Source organism: Hoplias malabaricus, chromosome Y, assembly GCF_029633855.1.
Source record: "Hoplias malabaricus isolate fHopMal1 chromosome Y, fHopMal1.hap1, whole genome shotgun sequence".
Taxonomy (NCBI): Eukaryota; Metazoa; Chordata; class Actinopteri; order Characiformes; family Erythrinidae; genus Hoplias; species Hoplias malabaricus.
Window position 1 is genome coordinate 34,553,347 of NC_089820.1, and position 19,781 is coordinate 34,573,127.

General features: G+C 36.9%; 1 protein-coding gene across 8 annotated transcripts in view; it reads right to left on the reverse strand.

Moving 5' to 3' along the window:
* LOC136677972 (R3H domain-containing protein 1-like) overlaps positions 1–19,781 on the reverse strand; it is a 90,755-nt gene that overhangs the window by 48,271 nt on the left and 22,703 nt on the right. For 5 of the 8 annotated variants that reach the window (XM_066655697.1, XM_066655700.1, XM_066655698.1 and 2 more), the window contains exons 3-10: positions 17,833–18,070; positions 12,258–12,296; positions 10,695–10,784; positions 5,338–5,470; positions 4,486–4,564; positions 3,221–3,280; positions 2,799–2,939; positions 1,919–2,027 (exon numbers count right to left, since the gene is read on the reverse strand). In XM_066655697.1, coding sequence (XP_066511794.1) covers positions 1,919–2,027; positions 2,799–2,939; positions 3,221–3,280; positions 4,486–4,564; positions 5,338–5,470; positions 10,695–10,784; positions 12,258–12,296; positions 17,833–18,042 — 861 coding nt within the window. In that variant the 5' untranslated portion in view covers positions 18,043–18,070. Of the gene's footprint in view, positions 1–1,918; positions 2,028–2,798; positions 2,940–3,220; positions 3,462–4,485; positions 4,565–5,337; positions 5,471–10,694; positions 10,785–12,257; positions 12,297–17,832; positions 18,071–19,781 lie in introns of those variants that run through there. The other 3 variants (XM_066655701.1, XM_066655703.1, XM_066655705.1) reach the window with 3 other exon arrangements.

Genomic DNA, 19,781 nt, shown 5'->3' on the forward strand with positions numbered 1-19,781 from the left:
AAGAAATAAATCATCAGATTTAATTTAAAATCTCGCTGACTCTCCAATTAAACCTGGTTCAGCAGCAAAAAATCTTGGTGTCATAATTGACCCGGATTTATCATTTGATCAACACATAGGTAGTATCACTAGGACAGCTTTTTTACATCTTCGCAATATTGCTAAGATTAGAAATGCCTTATCCCTTCAGGACGCAGAAACATTAGTGCATGCCTTTATTACTTCAAGGCTTGACTACTGTAACGCACTACTGTCAGGATGCACCAGCAGCATTTTAAGAAAACTTCAACTAGTTCAAAATGCTGCAGCTAGGGTCCTCACTAAAACTAGAAAATTTGAACATATCAGCCCAGTTTTATCATCACTTCATTGGCTGCCTGTTAAATTCCGCATTGACTACAAAATTTTGTTATTAACATATAAAGCTCTACATGGGCTTGCTCCTGAATATCTTCAAGATACAATTTCCTATTATGAGCCTCCACGTTCACTCAGATCACAGAATACTGGATTTTTAATTGTTCCCAGAATTCAGAAGGCCTCAGCTGGGGGAAGAGCCTTTTCTTATAAAGCCCCCAGACTCTGGAATGATCTTCCAGAAAATGTTTGGGACTCAGACACAGTCGCAATCTTCAAATCTAGGCTAAAAACACATTTGTTTAGTTTATCTTTTGGTAGGTAATACTCCCCCATAGATAAAGGCGGCAGATCCGGGGGGTCCATGGACACAGGGAATTATAGTAAACTGAGACTCGCGATCACTCGGGTTTGTTGACGGTGGAGCGGAGGGATGCCAGTGTTTCAGGATGCTCCCGTGTCTGTGTGTCCTCCTGGTTCTCTCCTTTTAGTTAAAGCTGTCATAGTCAGATCTGCCGGAGTCATTAGCCACACTCTGGAAATTTTCATATTTTCTACTTTACAAACACAAAACAGTTCAAAACTAATTCCATCCCTTTACATTTTTCCGAGTAAACAACTGCCCACCTGTCTGTCTGGACACTGATGGATGACTGTCGAGACCCTCCTCCACGCTTCAGACCAGCTGCCCACGCTCCAGCAACCACCAAGTGCCTTGAAGCTGTCCCTACACTGAAGTTCTCATGGACTACTAACTATCATCACCAGTAGATTGACCAGAGGAGGATGGGTCACCCCTTGTGAGCCTTGGTTCCTCCCAAGGTTTCTTTCTCAGCTGGGGGAGTTTTTCCTTGCCACTGTCGCCCCTGGCTTGCTCACTTGAGGGTTTTACATTTGTTTTTACATTTCATGTCAAATTTTTGTCTTACTGGAATTCTGTGAAGCTGCTTTGTGACAACATCAGTTGTGAAAAGCGCTATATAAATAAATTTGATTTGATTTGATATGTACTGAACACTAAGAGTGTATAAAGCACCCCTAAACACAGCAATTCCTGCAGGTACGGTGCAAATTTTGTCATGCAGTACGAACAACACTGCAATAATGGCGGCACTCAGCAACTCCATACAATGTTCAAGTCCTCCGCTCGTCACAGCGCACCATAGTATATTTTGCCATTACTTCAATTAAAGCCACGTTGAGACACAAATGACTCAGCAGATCACGTGTGGCTTGATATTTACAAAGCATAATTTTTAAGTCAGTTTAAACCAGGACAGGAGCTCGTGAATAGATTGTTCATTGTGCTCATTTTAACACTTAATGGCTTGATACTACATTGTGTTTTTACACTTTGCAACATGCGGTCATGATACATTTCACCAGGTGTGAGGTTAATATAACAAACACTGAACGTCTGTAAAAACTGCTGCGATTATCATACAACATGTTAAATAAAATATTTAAGAATATTGGTTAATCATGCCCACCTACCTAGCAACCATTGTTAGGCATACATTTCAGGGCCAAAACATTAGTAAGGTATATCAGTGGTGCTTACCCTGCCATCCTCCTGGTCCAGACTGAGGTTGTCCCTCTTCAAGATGTAACGTTTCTGAAAATCATCAGTCTTATCATCTTTAATGTGCTCGGAAAACTTCTGATCGGGTCTGTGGAGGAGAAAATTGTACTAAGTGTCTGACATCTTCATATTGAAGTCTCCAGTGCCTAAAACCCAAACCACTGGGAACTGCTGGGCACAGTAGTGCCATTATAAAAGATTGGTGTAATGTAGTGCACTGGACCATTGTGTTAAAGCTACTACTTTATAGGTAATAGTTGCTGTTACATGAGCAGCCATGCATTTAAGGGAGCTGGGCTTAGGGCTAAATTACACTGCCATTTTCCAGTGAATATTTTCTACTTCCTTATCTATTTTCTACAGGCCAGGTGTAATGGGTTATGGAACAGCTGTAATCTTTAAGATATAGTTGTATGCATATGCCCTATAGTCAAATTAGAGGTTTTTCTGATATTTGAAGTGAGAACAAAAACATCCATAGTCTACAGAGAATTGCTGTTGCTTATTGAAAAAATAAGATTAAATACAAAAATTTAGGACATTTGTTCAAGCTCCATCTTATATGGCTTTTTCCCCCCAAATATATTAAATATGGCATTAATTTTAACCTTGGAATATCAACATTTTCTATAATTTGACCAGGTGTGTCCATAACTTATGTTAAAAAAATTTATTCTCCATCAAATCTGCCCCTCATAGCTCTTAACACACAAAACCCACTGAACACCAACAGAGATCTACACTCTAGGATTTAAAGGCATAAATGGCAGTGATTTCAGAGTACTAAAAGGCAGGAGACCAATCCAAAATTTACTAATAAATGCCTTTTAAGTTAAAAAGGTCATTAGTCAGCACTCACATCCTGGTGTTGATCGTTTTGTTGATGATGACTGATTTGCCTGTTGGGTCCACATTGTGGTCCAGGCCAAAGTAGGCTGCCACCCTATGGAGAAGCATCCTGTGGTAAGATGTCATAGGGGGGAACTTCCTCTTTTGAGACCTTAAATAAATATATAAATAAATATATATAAACTACGAAATAATTAATTAATTAATTAAATAAAAAATAAAAACTACACACAGAATATCACAATTGCTGGAATAATGCTATTTGGTTTTATTCTAATGTTGGGCGTTATTTGTTGTTTGTTTTCAAATCTCAATCTCTGGTACTGTATATATTAAAACGTGATTAAGTTGTTAATCATTTGCAACCAAGTAAAATGAATCATTAAATTACAGCAATGTTACATAATTCCAAACATCCTCTACTAAACTTACTCGTTGTTACTAATGAAGTCCAGAATGTCCTGCTCCAGTTTTAGTAGCATCATTCTGTCCCTGTATTGAGAGGGAACATAAGAATTCTTCAATTAAATGCACCTAATGATAAATCAATACAATGGGTTTGGCTTTGCAAACAAATAGCTGTATAATAATCTACATCTACATACAAAAGCTGATGAGGATGCCAAAACAAAGTAGGCATCTCCAAACTAATTTTCAAGAAAGCAGAAAAACTCGGGGGATCCCAAAAAAAAAAAAAAAAAAAAAAAAAAAAAAAAACATTTTATTGTTTGCTGCTTGAGGCTACACCTTCCTTTCCTTCCTTTGTTGAGTCAACATAACTAGAGAGGAAAGTTTTGCTTTATTTTTCTGGAGAAAAACAACCTTTGATTTGTGAAATCCCAGAGGCATGCCTAGAGTGCAACAAAGTAAACTTTTAAAATGTCAAACATGAGAAGTAGAGCTGGAAGATATGGTTAAAAAAAAAAAAATTAAAGTCTCAATATTACTATGTATCACAACATATTTTCTCTTTGGAAGATTGAAAAGAATGATTAAATTATTTTTGCAATAAAAAAATTGTAGCTTTGAATGAAAATAGTGGTCAGTGACAGCCAGAGGTCACTGCTTACCCTTGTCTTTCACACACCTATTCAATGTTCTGGAAGTAGCAATGATGCCACTCACTTATGCCACTCACAAAAATAAAAGTATTGTCAAACAAACTACAGATGCAAGTCATAGTTTTATTATGGAGATTTCAGCCTCTCTTTTGTGATTTTGTAATATTAATAAAGTGTATAAGACAAGTGCTCTTATACTGCAACTGGATGCTGCTGATGCACCAAAGAAAAGTAATTTGTAATATTTTAAAGGTGATGAGAATATCAAAAGTGTCGTCTTTAGTTTTTGTTAACTACTGACAGGAGCAAAACAAATAATGTGACAGAGAAAAATTCTTTGTCATTCAGTCGGGGTTAAGGAATATGACCAATGAAAATATTACTGCCATTCCTGGAGATCCGGGAGAATGAATGAATGAATGAAAAAATATGAAATTTATTCATTTTAAAATGACAGTTTTGCTAGTTAAAAGACAAATAAGTAATACAAAAGATAACTGATAAAGCAATACATAAAATTAGAGTTTGAATTATAATCAAAATCAAAATAAAAATATAATAATAATTATTACTATAATTAAAAAAATGACTGGCCCCATCTTAGCCTAACAGTATAAAAGCATGACAATAGCATACCGGGGATTATTCTTCAGTGTGTTGACCAGAAACTCATGGAGATCTATGCCTGTGGAGTCTGTGTATTCCTGACTGGGATCTGGGTGAGAAAGAGCAAATAAATAAATGAATTCATAAAAAAAAAAAAAAAAAAAAAAAAAAATCACATACTGCACACATTCTGTTGCCTCCATCTGGCATGTAAGAAAACACCTCATTTGCCAACACAAGTCACTGTGACTGACACACACGCACTTCTGCTGTTGGAACTTAACATGAACTCATTTACTTTTGCCTCATTGTAACTTGTATAATAGGCATGTCTTTAAAACAATACACAAATTTAGAGAACATCTGTATTTTTATTCTTCTTACCACGAACCACCATTCATTTACACACTTATACAGGAGTATATTAAACCTGGACACCCTTGCTACAACTCCATGTTTTCTTCAAAGTTTCCATGATAAGGCCTGAGGAATTAAATTGTAATTGTAAATTATTTTATTTTATATACCTATAAGAACTGAAGGCCTGAGGTAGTACTTAGTATTTAAGTATTTAAAAGGTAAGTATTTAGGTAGTTAGCCAATTTAAATACAACACTTTCAGTGCGTAAGTATTTGCTAAGTTTAATATATTGGTAAAAAGTGTTCCTAACAAGTTCATAGAGCACTATTTCTTTTTATAATTTGTCCATATTATGTTAATATTCAGCAAATAACTAAGATGTGTAAGAATATGTGTTTACTTCAGACTGTGTTTTCTTATTTTCAGTTTGTAAACAAAACAAAAGAAAAAGGTCATTTGACTAGGTCTAAATTTTTTTATATATATATTTTTTAACACACAAATGTTTCACATTGTCTCACCTCTTGACAGTGATTTTCTTGGCATTTTGTCAGGCCTCTCCGTCTTGTCCAAGATTTTCTCGCTGTGGTCCTCATCCCTGCTGACTGGTTCCTCTTTCTCTAAAGCCTGGCTGAGCTGCAAATGGATTTTGTCCTTGGTTTAAACAAAGAGAAAAATGGAATAATGAAGAAAAAAAATAGATCAAAAAGCAAAGCAAGGAAATTAAAACATTATTTTTATTTGGTATTTCCATATGGTATATGTGCTTTGGTTTAAAAAAAAAAAAAATAATAGAAAAAGGGGGGGGAGTGGATGGAGGAATCATGAGTTTGCTTGATCAAAGAGCAAGAAACTAAATTAGCTGCTTTTTCACTTAAATAGCTCCTTGCTTTATCAGACTAATTAAAGGTATTATGGGGTGTTACATGCTTTACTGCATAAAGAGCATTTAAGTCCTAGAGCTCTGAGCCTTAAAAGACGATGCTTTCCAAAACGTGTTCATAAAACAGCTTTATATGATAAGCCTTCTGGTGCAAACACTTCTTTAAATGAAACTAAAAAACTCATATTCATTCTCCCTTAAAGCAACAGTTTTAAACATTTTAATAGTATTTACCTCTAATGACCTAGAAATAATGAGCTCACAGAAATTTGACCATATTTGAACAATAAATACATTTGACAAATTAATTATTTTTCTTTTAAGATAAATTGTAAATAAATGTAATATAAATTGTTTCGAATTGAGAGACAACAACATTGGCTGCTTGTGTTAACCAATGATTGCCTATATCAAATTTATAACACAGTCAAACTTTGTGGAAATCCTTTTCATTAAAAATGTTTTCTTTAATGAGGAAAAAACCAAACTTATTGGGCACAACTTCATCACTGGGAAAAAAAATGCAGTTCCAATTCATACCCTTCGAGCTGTCTCTTTGCTTTAATATAGTGACCTTAAGCTTGAATGCAGCTGCTCTGGAGCATCTCGTTTCATTTCATGCTTACAATATCTGCCTAGTTCAAAAATATGTGTCGTTGACACATTTTTGGACATGCTGTGTATCATGAGGCAAATGGTTCTTCTGTGATAATAGATTCTTGCTTTTTGTAATATGCGTAGATTGAGCAGCTACTTGCAACCTCTACAGTTGCAAGTAGGTCAAACCAGGAAAACCAGAATTATCACAGTTAAAAGTAGCTTTGCGCATTATTTATCACATTAAAACATCATCTCTGAAGGTAATGTTATCAAGTGAGGACTTAATCATTTCTAACTCATTTAAGATGCTACTTCACTAATTACAGGGCATTTCACCCCCTGTGCTTGTTCGTTTGCTATGGCCTTGAGGAAAGTGTACCCCAGGAAAGTAGGAGGAGTAATGTCTCTTTAGGAAAGGGAATGAGGAGAATCATTTTAATTCTGAAAGGTGTTACACATTATGTTATGCAACATATGGGTTGGGCATTACGTAGCTAACTGTATTCACTATACACCTAGCAAAGCAAATATGAAATCACTGAAAAACAGTGGTGAACAACATACAAAATCCAAGTACAGATACTCAAGGTAAAATATTACTCCAGTAATAGTAGACGTCCGGGTTGTAGATCTCTACTTGAGTAAAAATACAAAAATATTTACCTTCAAATATACTTTTACTATGACATACTATGTCTCTAATGTCCTATTATTATTTTTGTAACAAATGTCATACTTAACACATTGTGGGTGAAAAGAGTCTAGTGTCACTCTTGGTCCCCAGTCTTTGTGCTGCCCCTCCAAACCAACAGAGTATTAATACCTCTGGGGTATTAAGCCCAATTAATGCTTCTGTGTTGAACCTATGCTGTAGGCAGCGCCGCCTGATGCGCACCTCTCCAGAAATGGAACTCGTCACGTCTACACAGATCACAATGACTGTGATAGGTCTGAGGTCAGACGAACATGGTTCAAAATCCAGAAATGTTAACTCTTAAATATTAAGATTAAATATTAACAAAGAAAATGCTTGAAATTCAGTCCTAGTGGTCTGTTGGTGAGATGCAGACGCCAACGCACAAGCATACACTTTCACAAAGGCATAGGACACTTGTTCATAAGTTTTTTTTTTTTTAAACTCAATCACTATGTAAGACTTGGGGGACTTTTTCTGCTCCTGGGGCTCCCCCTAGTGCAATTAACTTTTATAGCACTGTTCTGAAATTGGTAGGGAGGGGGAGGGAAGGGGTGGTTTCCTTTCCTCCTCCAAATCTTTTATAGTACGGTTTCTGCAGTGCTGAGCTAAGAGTAGCTAGGACAGAGGTTCATTTCTCCCTATTACAGGTTAGTGAAGCATCACAATTATTTTGAAGCAATAATTTTTAAAAGTAAAATTAAGTAAGTAAAAATATTATAGTGTTCCTTTAAAATCCGTTTTGTCTACATAGTTGCAGAGTATAGTTTGAGCTATTTCTGCAATTCTGAGACTGATCGGTTCTGAGAAGATCCGCTTCTTAAACAGGCTACAGTTTTGATTTTCTGACTTATCTGCCTGATATCTGTTTTTAATCTTTTGGTCATGTACTGTACTGATTTTTGGGTTTTGGAATATTTCTTCTGATTTTGACCTTGCATTACGTACTGTATTTTTAAAAAAATCTACTACGTTGGTTCATTTCCTAACCAACGGTGCCGCTGCGTGGAGCCGGGAGGTTTGTTCAGACATGTTTCGGTTTTATTCACACAAACAAAAAAGTAACAGCAGATTTTCATAATGCAGTGAAGTAAAAAGTCACCCAAAATGGAAATACAGTACAGAAACAAATTACATTTACTTTTTTACTGTCCATCAATGCTGTAAATTCATAATTGCTACCTGCTTAAAGTAATAATATTAAGGGATATGAAGGGATGTTGGCATGAGTTCTTTTTCACTGGTTAATTAAAAGCAGTGCATGTTCCTAAGAGCAAGGTATCATTTTTACTTTTTCAAGGTCCAAGAATGATTTGGTCCAATTAATTGTCCAAGAAAGAATTTTAAAATTGTTCCAAAAAGTAAAAAGACAAAAACGACACACACACACACCAAAACACCAAGGCTTTAAGCAGAGAAGTGTTGCTGCTTTTCCATGAGATATTTACATTTAATGTTTTTGTATGGTTCTGTCACTGCCCTCTCTGCCCTCCCTTTACTTTGTCTCAAGGAGACTGTGTGCTGTTTCAGTAATTGTCCTGTCCTACATAGGACGTGGGGGAGTGTTGGACAAAACACTTGTCTCTTGATCAATCAATTCCTCCCTCTCTGAAGCTTTGTAGAAATAATTCAGTCAAATAAAAGAAAATGAGCTTAATACAGGAGAATTGTGTGTGTGGGGGGGTGGGTCACACAGAGAGAGAGAGAGAGAGAGAGATACCAGACCCTCTTTCTCGGGAAGAAATTTCATTCACTCATTCAAGGACGTAAAACTGATCAAGGACGCTTGCCTTTGGCTACCATAAGAGACCCATCATGGCTTTCCACTTAAGCAGGTGCTCCTAAAATCAAAATGCAGTTTCACAATCTAATACACAATCTAATATAATAAATATTCATCGAAACCTGTTTTACCAGCAAAGATAAGCTTACTTGTTTCAGCTAATTAAATAATCAACTTCAATATGTTGTAAAGTGCCAAGCTAACTACAGGTCCCCATATTTAAATAGCAAAAAGTGCTAAATGTATAGCTTGCCAAGAATCTATTATACAACAACAATGACTGTGAGCTGGAACATTAATTGGGTTAAAACTTCATTTTATTTATTTAATTTTCATATTATATGTTATTAGTTATTCAGGAATCAGTCATAACATTAACACCACTTCCTCATTTCTATATGCTGGACTTACAGCAGCACTTTGCAGTTCTAAAATTACAGGCTAGACCATCTGTTCTTCAAATGGTCAGAAACCCATCAGGACCACCACTTAGTTGGTAATGTGTTATTGTGTGTTGTGTTGGTACGCGTGGATCAGACTATTTCTGCTAGAGTTTTTAAAGCCCTTTTAAAGTCACTACTGGACTGAGAATAATCCAACCACAAATATCCAGCCAACAACTTCCCGTGGGCAGTGTCCTGATGAAGGACTAAAGGACGACTAGCTCATCAGTTGCTGCAAACTTTGTGTTACTGCCTCTGACTTCATATTTAAAGCTACAAAATCAATATAGCACCAAGAATGATCCACCACCCAGTTCATACTTGCCTTGATGTGGGTCAAACTAGGCAAAAATCATACAGAGCAACAATTGCACTATAGCCTGTAATTGTAGATATCACAAGCACAGAGTGCTCCAGTATGGTCAGTGGAGCTAAAAGAATGGACAGTGAGTAGATACAAGAAAGTGGTTGCAATGCTATCATTGCTCTGTTGATATTATCTCTAAAACCTTCAAATGTTAAATTGCATTTGTTTCCCATTCAAAAAAAAGAGCAGCTAAGCTATTTCAACACCAAAAAAATAAAAAGCTACATCCCTAATCCTGTTCATTAGATAACCTGATAGCTAGATTCTGTAGATTAACCTCTTCTTAGAATTACAGTAAATTCTTAAAATTCACATGTACAACTAGATGCAATCTAGTATATCACATTTGTAATATAACTGTTGTACAAAACAAATCAAATCATCAACAAAACGAACCTGCAAAAAAGAGCTTTTGCAAAGAGATTTTATTACAGAATTAGAGTGACAAAATGCCCAATATATGTTGTGTTTACCAAGCGTCCTTCAGTCACATTCAGAGCTGAATCAGGGAAAAAAAAATGGTGCTAATTTGGCAATTTTGCAAAATATAATTTTTTTTTTAACGGTTCATATAAACTGTGATTGTGCAGGCTACCTGAGGGGGGCTAGGGGTCTCTGAGTGCAGCTCAGAGCTGCAGGATAACTTAATAGATAGGGCAGAAATGGAGTTTGAGTGAAAGTGGCCAATTACATCAATCGGCATGAGCTCTGGTGCTGACACAGGAAAATTACATTTTATAGAGATGATGGATGCGAGTAATACCACACTTGGGACAAACCCAATGCCTGCACAGATCTATTAAAAAACACACAGGCACTTGTGCGCAGTACACACACACCACACAAAACCACACCAAACATAACTATTTAACACATACACAACAATTTATTTTTAAAAAAGGTCTTTTGTCAAATGCGTATGAATCCAAAACACACAGTGCTTAAGTACTGTGTGTACTGCTGATGCTGCAGAAGTGTGACACCAGAAAGCTACAGGTGTACTGCTGAGAGGCTTTTGACGCAAGTGCGGTAAATCTGGGCTGACTGTGCATCAGCCAATCGCTCTCTCTCTCACACACATACACACACACACACTCCGTGCGCTTACCTGGTGTTGGAGCAGCGTCTCTGCAATCGTAGGAGGAGAAGACTCTTCACACACCGCCAAACTCCGGACTAATTTTACTTTTGAGTTTGACTGGAGAAGAGTAACCATGGTTATTAATAAAGATGTTCTGAGCACAAAAAATCCAGAACAACAACGTGGGGGAGGGAAGAAAAAAATAAAAATAAAAATTCACATGCACACAAAGCAAAAATCATGGAGAACAAATTAAAAAGTACACATCACGAAAATTCTAATTAGGAGAGCTATCAAAGGGGCTCATCTTAATCTGGCCAAGTTTCTTAGATTAAGTTGTTTTGTATTTAAAAAAAAGTTAATAATTCAACAATATTAAAAACTGATAAGAAAACTGCTGATTTTTAAACAATTTTAGAGTAACAAAACTATAGTTAGAGTGGAGCGAAATTCTGATACATGGCACAGAGTTAAAGAATACATCCATGCCAAACACTAACATTGTCTCACTTAAAACAACCATAAATGAATAAAAAATAGTAAAGCATTATTAAAAGCTAATCATACTGAATGTGATTATTACATTAATAAATAAATTACACATCACATGCTTCCATCCAAGATAATTCTTAATGACGGGCTAGGAGAATACACTCAGCACTTGGCAAAGATCTTTCCCTAAAAGTATACAGAAACTCCAATAGTTGCTTTCATTATGCCACTATTAAAACTCACTTATGAAGGTAATTCACCAAATCATTGCACTTTCCCCACCCACCCCCACCAAATACTCAAGAGGACGTTTTCCACCAAGTGCTTCAGATTTCTCCTGCAAGCTTTAAAACGACATACAGTGCCTTTTTTAATTTTTTTTTTTTTTTTTTTGTACAGCACTTTCAATGTCTAGTATTTTCCCTGCCACATCACACCTGATACTGCTATAAATGCTTAACAGGCTGTTATTGCAGAGAAAAACCATTAGTCCTATGGTCTGCTGTTACCAGGATTGAACAACCTCTGGTCAATGTTTGGAGAGCAATAGCTCAAAGAAATGTACTAGATCTGGACTTGATTCTTTAGTCAAGCTACAAGGCTATTAAGTTTATGACTATTATTTAGAACTGTACAAGTAGCACAGAAATCATCACTTACTTGCCTCAATTCCTGGCAATTTGTTAAGTAATATCTTTATTTTCCACAAAGTAACATTTGTGGAACATCTCTCGTTGCATTTTTCCAGATCAACATTGTCTACGTGTTCTTAAGCCTTGAATCTTGTTTAACAAGACAAGCATTTCCATTTTATATGAGGCTTGAAATACCTATGTTAAGCTTAATATTTGAATCATTTTAGTCATTAAATAATGTAGTATACACTTTGGACAAAAACAACACATTGCACAAATTTTCACTGAAATAATTCAAATGCTGTTGGTTCATGCTGATGTAGGATCACTTTTCTCAAGTACAATCCTTAACAGCACAGTAATAACTGACCTCAGATCAGCAAAAAAAAAAATTAAAAAAAAAAATGGAAATTTGACTGGGCATGCAGTCATGCTGAAGAAGCTGCAAGTAGTAATATGGTACCTTAGAGCGTCTCATCAGCTGCCCTGTGCAGTGGGATGGCTGATTGACAGAAAGCAGTGAGTCAAAGCTTTGATGAATCACCGTTTCACAGCAACGGAAACTGATGTAATATCAGGACAGTTTGGAAAGTAACATTGTTAAAAATATATGCCAAAAGTTCAACAAAATGCATTAATGCCATGTATTCTACACAGATTAAAATATGCAATTAAAAGTGCAATACAAGACATTTTTTGTTAGAGTGACTATCTCTTAGAGATCAGCTATGATGTGCAAAGTAGACAATGAATTAAAAAGATAAAGAGCAGCAAGATAAACAAAAAAAAACACCATGCAAATCAGGAATCACAATACACATTTCTTTTATCCTGTGAAAGGTATTGAGAATAAGTCTTTGACATAGCTGAAAACATTGCTCAGTGACAGGTGGTAGTGGGTGAAACAGGATATTTTTTGTTACTACTAGCTTTTAGCTCCTGCCAGGTGGTGCATGGTAAAGGTAATAAAAGGTCTGATGACATACTTAATACATGTTTGACCAAAACCTCAGTTGAATATGACAGAAAACCACGAATTTTTTATTTAAAATGGACTGTGAATAGGGATATGGACACAAGAAATATGGTACATTCGGATTTCAGATTTAAAAAAAAAACAAACAAACAAAAAAAAAACCCTCAAACAGTATATCCACCAAACAATACCTTGCAAATTGTATTTTAGCATTGTACTAACACCAGCTGAACTACATTACATGTTTGAAGCAGGAGAAAAACCATCAAAATATGGACAATAAAAACAAAATGTGAAATCCGTCTCACAAAGACTGATTTTATGACGTCAAAACAAAAGATTATCATTTATCATCCCCAAAGAACAGTAAAGAATACATTATAAATGTAGTTTACTACTTGAAAGCATTATAATCTGGATCACAAAAACCTCACAATATAATTTTTCATCACTACCCTCAATTAGTTAAAATGCTATGACACTATGTCTTTTTAACTGTTCAACTTCCAAAAGTATACTCAGGGACCTATATACCAGTTATTTAAAAAAAAAAGATCAAAGATAAACTAGATAAGCATAGTTTTGCCTGACCGACATTAGTCACAGAGCCCAAAACACATACTCTTGTCATTGGAAGGTCTGGAGAAGCTTTGGTGCTCTTTGTTACATGTGGCTTTTATTACGTGATTGTGTTGTACAGAAAATATGGAGGGCAAACTCAATAAAACAAATTCAACAGTCTTCCTCTCTCTGTGAGATATAACATGTGTAAATGTTGCTGAATTCCGAGCCGTCCTGCTGAGCTTGTGAGCAGTGGAGAAACGCAACAAACAGAGCCAAACACAGCCCCAGAAACACAGAGTGTGTTCCTGTCTTATTTCCTATTATTCAGCCTCAGAACTTATTGTTCTTTGGTTCCAGCAGGGAACTGTTTTTTCTGGTTTGTGAACCAGTTTCGTTCACAAATTGAAATCTAAACATGGCTGAAATAACAACAGATGGTGTAGGAGTGCCACCTTAAGATCTGTCTGTGAAATATGGCTGAAGTAATAGTTCCTACTCGTGCATGCACGTTTCAACATTGGGAGTTCAGTGAAAATGTCTCTTCCAAGCTGGTCTGGTAGGCGGTCTGGTGCAAAAATCATCAGCACATAACATGCCTGTGGTAACATAGCGTTTTAGAGCAACCTTATTCCATAGGTCATATCACATCTTCAGGTGGCATGGTGGTACAGCAGGTAGTGTCGCAGTCACATAGCTCCAGGGTCCTGGAAGTTGTGAGTTCAAGTCCTGCTTCTGGTGATGATCTGTGAGAAGTATGGTGTGTTTTCCCTGTGCCCATGTGGGTTTTCTCTGGGTGCTCCGGTTTTCTTCCACGGTTCAAAAACACACGCTGGTAGGTGGACTGGTGACTCAAAAGTGTTCTTAGGTTTGATTAAATGTGTGTGTGTGTGTGTGCCACCCTGAGAAGGACTGGCACCCACTCCAGTGTGTGTTCCTGCCTTGCTCCCAATGACACCTGGTAGGCTCCGGATCCACCACGACCCTGAACTGGATAAGTGGTTACAGACAATGAAGTAATGAATATCGTGCCCTGCCAGTAGGACAAAGGGCAGCAGTTTTTTTTGGCAGCCAGTTTAATTACGTTCACTGGGTTAACACAGGACTCCTGCTCTGTAAAACAGCCTGCTGGGTTCAGAGTTTAGCATAGCTAACGTCAAGCTCTGGATCAGACAGCTCAGTGCCTCTCTACGGTGCTCTCCACTGAATGATTCTCTCCAACCTGAAAGCAATGCACAGTTCAGTACTGTCCAGTGGACAGTTCAGTAATTTCCCTGCTTGACACATGTTTAGCTCCTGAAGGACTTGGTCCACAAAATATTTTTTCAACAAATACATCTTCCTTCTCATGCAGTGGTCAGATCACTTCATGATGATATTTAGTTTTAATAATTTTAGAAACCGAAAATAATTATGCCATATAAGTTGTATTTAATATGTTAGTACCTTGATGGGTGTTATATTAGTTTGGTTAAGTAAAAAAAAATGCATATTATTTGTTCCTTCTTGAGAACTTGAGAACACGACTGACTTGACAGTACAAAGAACGAATGACCAACAAACAGGAAGTGCAGGAAGGGGACTTAAACACAAAACACAGACGAGACGCACCTGAGACATAACAAGGGGGCAGGGTATCAAATGACACAGACGAAAAGGCGGAACAAGGGCGGAGACGAGGACAATAACAGGCCAATCCATGTGCAGATAAAGCACATGGCGGGGACAACAGACCTGACAGGACAAGGGCGTGACACTTCTGGAACATTAGTGGTACACTCAAGGATACATATTCAATACTTTTAGTTAGGGAACAATGTAAATGTACCATATTCTATATTAATTTAAATTTGTGATTTCATACACTCAATTTCATTTCCAGTAAATATGTTAATTTATTTTATTCAGTTATGTATTGGCAGCCTACAAACATTCACCTTACCTTGTGGAGAGGCAAGTGCAATATATTTTTAGGGTACATTGTTTGTACCTTCAGTGACAATACATGTAACTGTACCATACTTTTTTGTTCCAAGAGTGAAGTAATGAATAGTTTGAATAGTCCACATATTAATGAATTTAATATAACAAGGGAGTTTGTGAATAAGTGCACTTCTTATCCAAATCTGGTTCATTTTATAGCATAGTTTCAAAGAAGAAATGTCGCTTATAAGCTAGTACTCAAGGTGCCAGGATATGAAAATGTGTAATGCGTCTTTTTAGGAGTTTTACCACTACAGACAGCCTTTCAGCCTCACTTGTTTATATAGCCTGGCGATAATAAAGCCTAGTATATTTATCAGGAAATTACACAAGTTATCTTAAAGATAAACCCTGATCAATACATCCACCACAAGAGCTCAATAACTGAGTAAGAGTTCTGCTTTGTTGGTTTTTGTTTGTGTACAGGAGCGATATTGCAGAATTAAAGCAAGTATGTTGTGTCAGTGACAGAAGGTGTGCAATGTGGGTCCATCAGTGAAGCGGTTAATTGGACAATCACAAGAGAGCGAGAGTGAGAAATGCTGTGCCTGACTGCATCTGGCTCTCTTCCTCTACAACAGAGCCAGTGGCAGATGGTGGCAAAGTTAACCCCACCTCCCACCCCTCTGAAGTCCTCATCCCGTGACTTCATACTAACACAAACTCCAGGTCCATATATATCATCCCTCAGGGTGGAAGAGACACATGAAATTTGCAGATAAGCCTGCAGGATTACAGCTCAAGATTATCTGCTCTCTCGACCCTACATAGTGTTGGACAGCTGCCTAGGCTATAAGGAGAATTGTGAATTTATGTATAAGAAAGCACTTCCGTGGCTTTCTTATACGAGTTTGAGGTTAGCCAGGATATCATAGAACTAGCCTTTTGCTCACTTTTTGAAAGTGTTGTGTGTTATGAGAGTTTTTTTTTGTTGAGAATTTGAGCTGCAAGGATAAAGGAAAACTTAGAATAATAAGTATAATATAATAATATAATATAAATAATTTAATAGAGTAAATAATTTAATATAATATAAAATAACAAATTACAAATTTAAGGCATTATTTATTTATTCATTACAGGCAGAGATTGAGGCTATAGTCCATTTCCTTATGTTGTTTTGTTATGTCGTGTTTATATATAGTTTCATATGCTTTTTACATATTCAGATGAAGTAAAATTGTGTGAATGTAGTTCAGAGTAGTACAAAATGCAGCCAGAAATAAACTCAGGAAAATGAGAAAGCTCAAAAAAACCTTCTGTCAAACCAGTGTTACCTTAAAGTGAGAAGGGCATGTCTGGAGAGTTTATATGATTAGGGGTGTCAATATTAATATCATACCATTTCAAAGCAAAGAAATGTTAACACAAATTTTACACCCCTTCGTTTGTCCCTGAAACAGTCAAAAAATGTGCACTGTTTTAGAGTGAGAGCTCGTGTGGATCTATTCTGCTAGCGAATTTGTCCTGTAACACAATGGAAAACATTTTTATTTATTGTCTGATGTGAACATTACCTGTAAGACTTGGCTTTATATGGTTTATGAAGACCATAAAAGAAAAAAAACCTTAGGCTAGTTCGTTATGTCGGCTGATTTCTCCATTACCTACTCACTGAAAGCAATTAATTAGGCTCACTACTAGGCCTGTATTCTACTTAATAGATTTAAACTATATTATCCCTCGTATTTCCCCTCCTCCCTTTCATCAAATTAATTTATATGTATTATTGATGGACCAATGCACACTAAGTTCCAACTCCAATACAGACTCAGACAGAAGAGCTCATTTCACTTTAATATTAAAATTATTGTTGTAGGTTGTGTGTTTAAAGTTATATCATGAGGCTGAAATAGATCTCACAGCACTTATTACAGCCAAAATATAAGCTATGCAATTGTCCAGTTTGTCTTTCTATTCCAAAATATCTTCACACACACCAACAGCGTTTTCAAAAATCTACCTGAGAAGCCAATGACTCAATGTCTCATTTTCTCTCTATTCATGTCCTATTAGTATTGTTAAGGCTTAGGTTCTTCTCCCTGTCTCTTTCTCTCCGTTTTGCAAAAATTCCATTTCACCTGTAACTTTGCAGTTACAAAGCAAAGTTACCTTGGTTTCTTGGTAAGTTAGCGTGGAATAGAATCTGTATTGGTGATGTTTAGTTACTTTATGATGTTACGGCTGGTAAGTGGTATAAGTGCAAATTCTGGACTGGAACATGGATCAGTGACTGATGACAATATCAACAATCTTGAATATGTAGAGCTTTGAACAGCAATGCAGAAAATGGAAAATGTTACATACTTAGCATTTTCACACATTAATCAGAAATAGGATGATACAGGATATTTATCCATGTCACCAAAATTAGAACACTGAGATCATTGTGCATTGATATGGCTACTCACCTGTGTTAAACATATTTTACTGTTACTTTGCCTTGATTAAAGACCCTAAAGCTATAGCCAATAAACCTTTGTTTTGGTTTGTGTGGTACCCTTGAAAGATCACTCACCTGTGTTTGGCAACTAATATCTGAAGAGCTCTGTTCTTTCACAACTTCATTGGACGAACGCTCTTCAGGGTGAGTTTGTGTGACATTGTTCTCATGCATGCGCTGGGGGCTGTGTGGTTTGGGTGGAACATCTGGGTGAGGACTGTCACTTTCAAAGACTTTCATTCTGTCACAGCTTCTCTCCGCAAACACAGCCTCAGTCATTCTCATCAATGCTAACACCTAACACATAAACACACTGCAGAGAAAGAGAAGTGTCATTGGTATTGTAGTAAATGGGCTTAATTAGCAATCTGAAGCAATCGTGTAAGAGTACCCATAATAAATAATGCTCTTATACTAAACAGTCATGTAGAATATATGAGCAACAGCAAGAATTGCATGGTCAAGGTATGCTACAGTCATTAACACATCACGCAATTGACATTTTTAAAAATACAGGGAGGGCTTGTATTTCTTACTCAAATAAATAAACTAGTTAAATTGTTGTGTTGCAGAACAACTTCATGTTTAAGCAGCAAAATGCTTAAAGAGCCCATCAGCAGATCTCCATGTCATTTAAGCCCCCTACAGAATGTTTCTGTTCCCCTGAGTATGCCGAACCATGTCCTTGTGGAAAAGCCACCACAAAATGTTACCATCTGTACTCAGAACTGTTTGGCCCTGCAGTAGAAGAGAGGCCACTGTATCTCATTCAAGTCAATCAATTCAGTCAGGGCTGAAACACTCCTTATGATTGGGCTGATCAGGCAAATAAATGTTAATGTGTAGACTACTGCGGGCACCCCAAAACAATAAAATGTATCAACAAATTATATATATATACACACACACACACACACACACATATACACACACCTCTTGGTACAAATTAAAATATTTTCACACTCTCTTTCACACAAATTATTAAAAATAATTCAGATAGGCCCCAAAAGCAAAATAAATCATATAAAAAGTACAAACCAGATTCCAAAACAATTGGGACATTAAATAAATTGTGAATAAAAACTGAATGTAATGATGTGGAGGTGCCAACATCTATTATTTAGAATAGAACAAAAAGCACAGATCAAAAGTTTAAACTGAGAGAATGTATCATTTTAAGGGAATAATATGTTGTTTCAAAATTTCATGGCGTCAACAAATCCCCAAAAAGTTGAGACAAGGCCATTTTTTACCACTGTCTGGCATCCCCCTTCTTCTTACAACACTCAACAGACGTCTGGGGACAGAGGAGACCAGTTTCTCAAGTTTAGAAATAGGAATGCTCTCCCATTCATGTCTAATACAGGCCTTTAACTGTTCAATCGTCTTGGGCCTTCTTTGTTGCACCTTCCTCTTTATGATGCGCCAAATGTTCTCTATAGGTGAAAGATCTGGACTGCAGGCTGGCCATTTCAGTTTCCGGATCCTTCTCCTACGTAGCCATGATGTTGTGATGGCTGCAGAATGTGGTCTGGCATTATCTTGTTGAAAAATGCAGGGTCTTCCCTGAAAAAGATGACGTCTAGATGGTAGCATATGTTGTTCTAGAACCTGAACATTGTACTCTGCATTAATGGTGCCTTTCCAGACATGCAAGCTGCCCATGCCACAAGCACTCATGCAACCCCATACCATCAGTGATGCAGGCTTCTGAACGGAGCGTTGATAAAAACTTGGGTTATCCTTGTCCTCTCTGGTCCGAATGACAAGGCGTCCCAGTGTTCCATAAAGAACTTCAAATCGTGACTCATCTGACCACAGAACAGTCTTCCATTTTGCCACACTCCATTTTAAAAGACCCCTGGCCCAGTGCAAACGTCTGAGCTTGTGGAGCTTGCTTAGAAATGGCTTCCTCTTTGCACTGTAGAGTTTCAGCTGGCAACGGCGGATGGCACGGTGGATTGTGTTCACAGACAATGCTTTCTGTAAGTATTCCTGAGCCCATTCTGTTATTTCCTTGACAG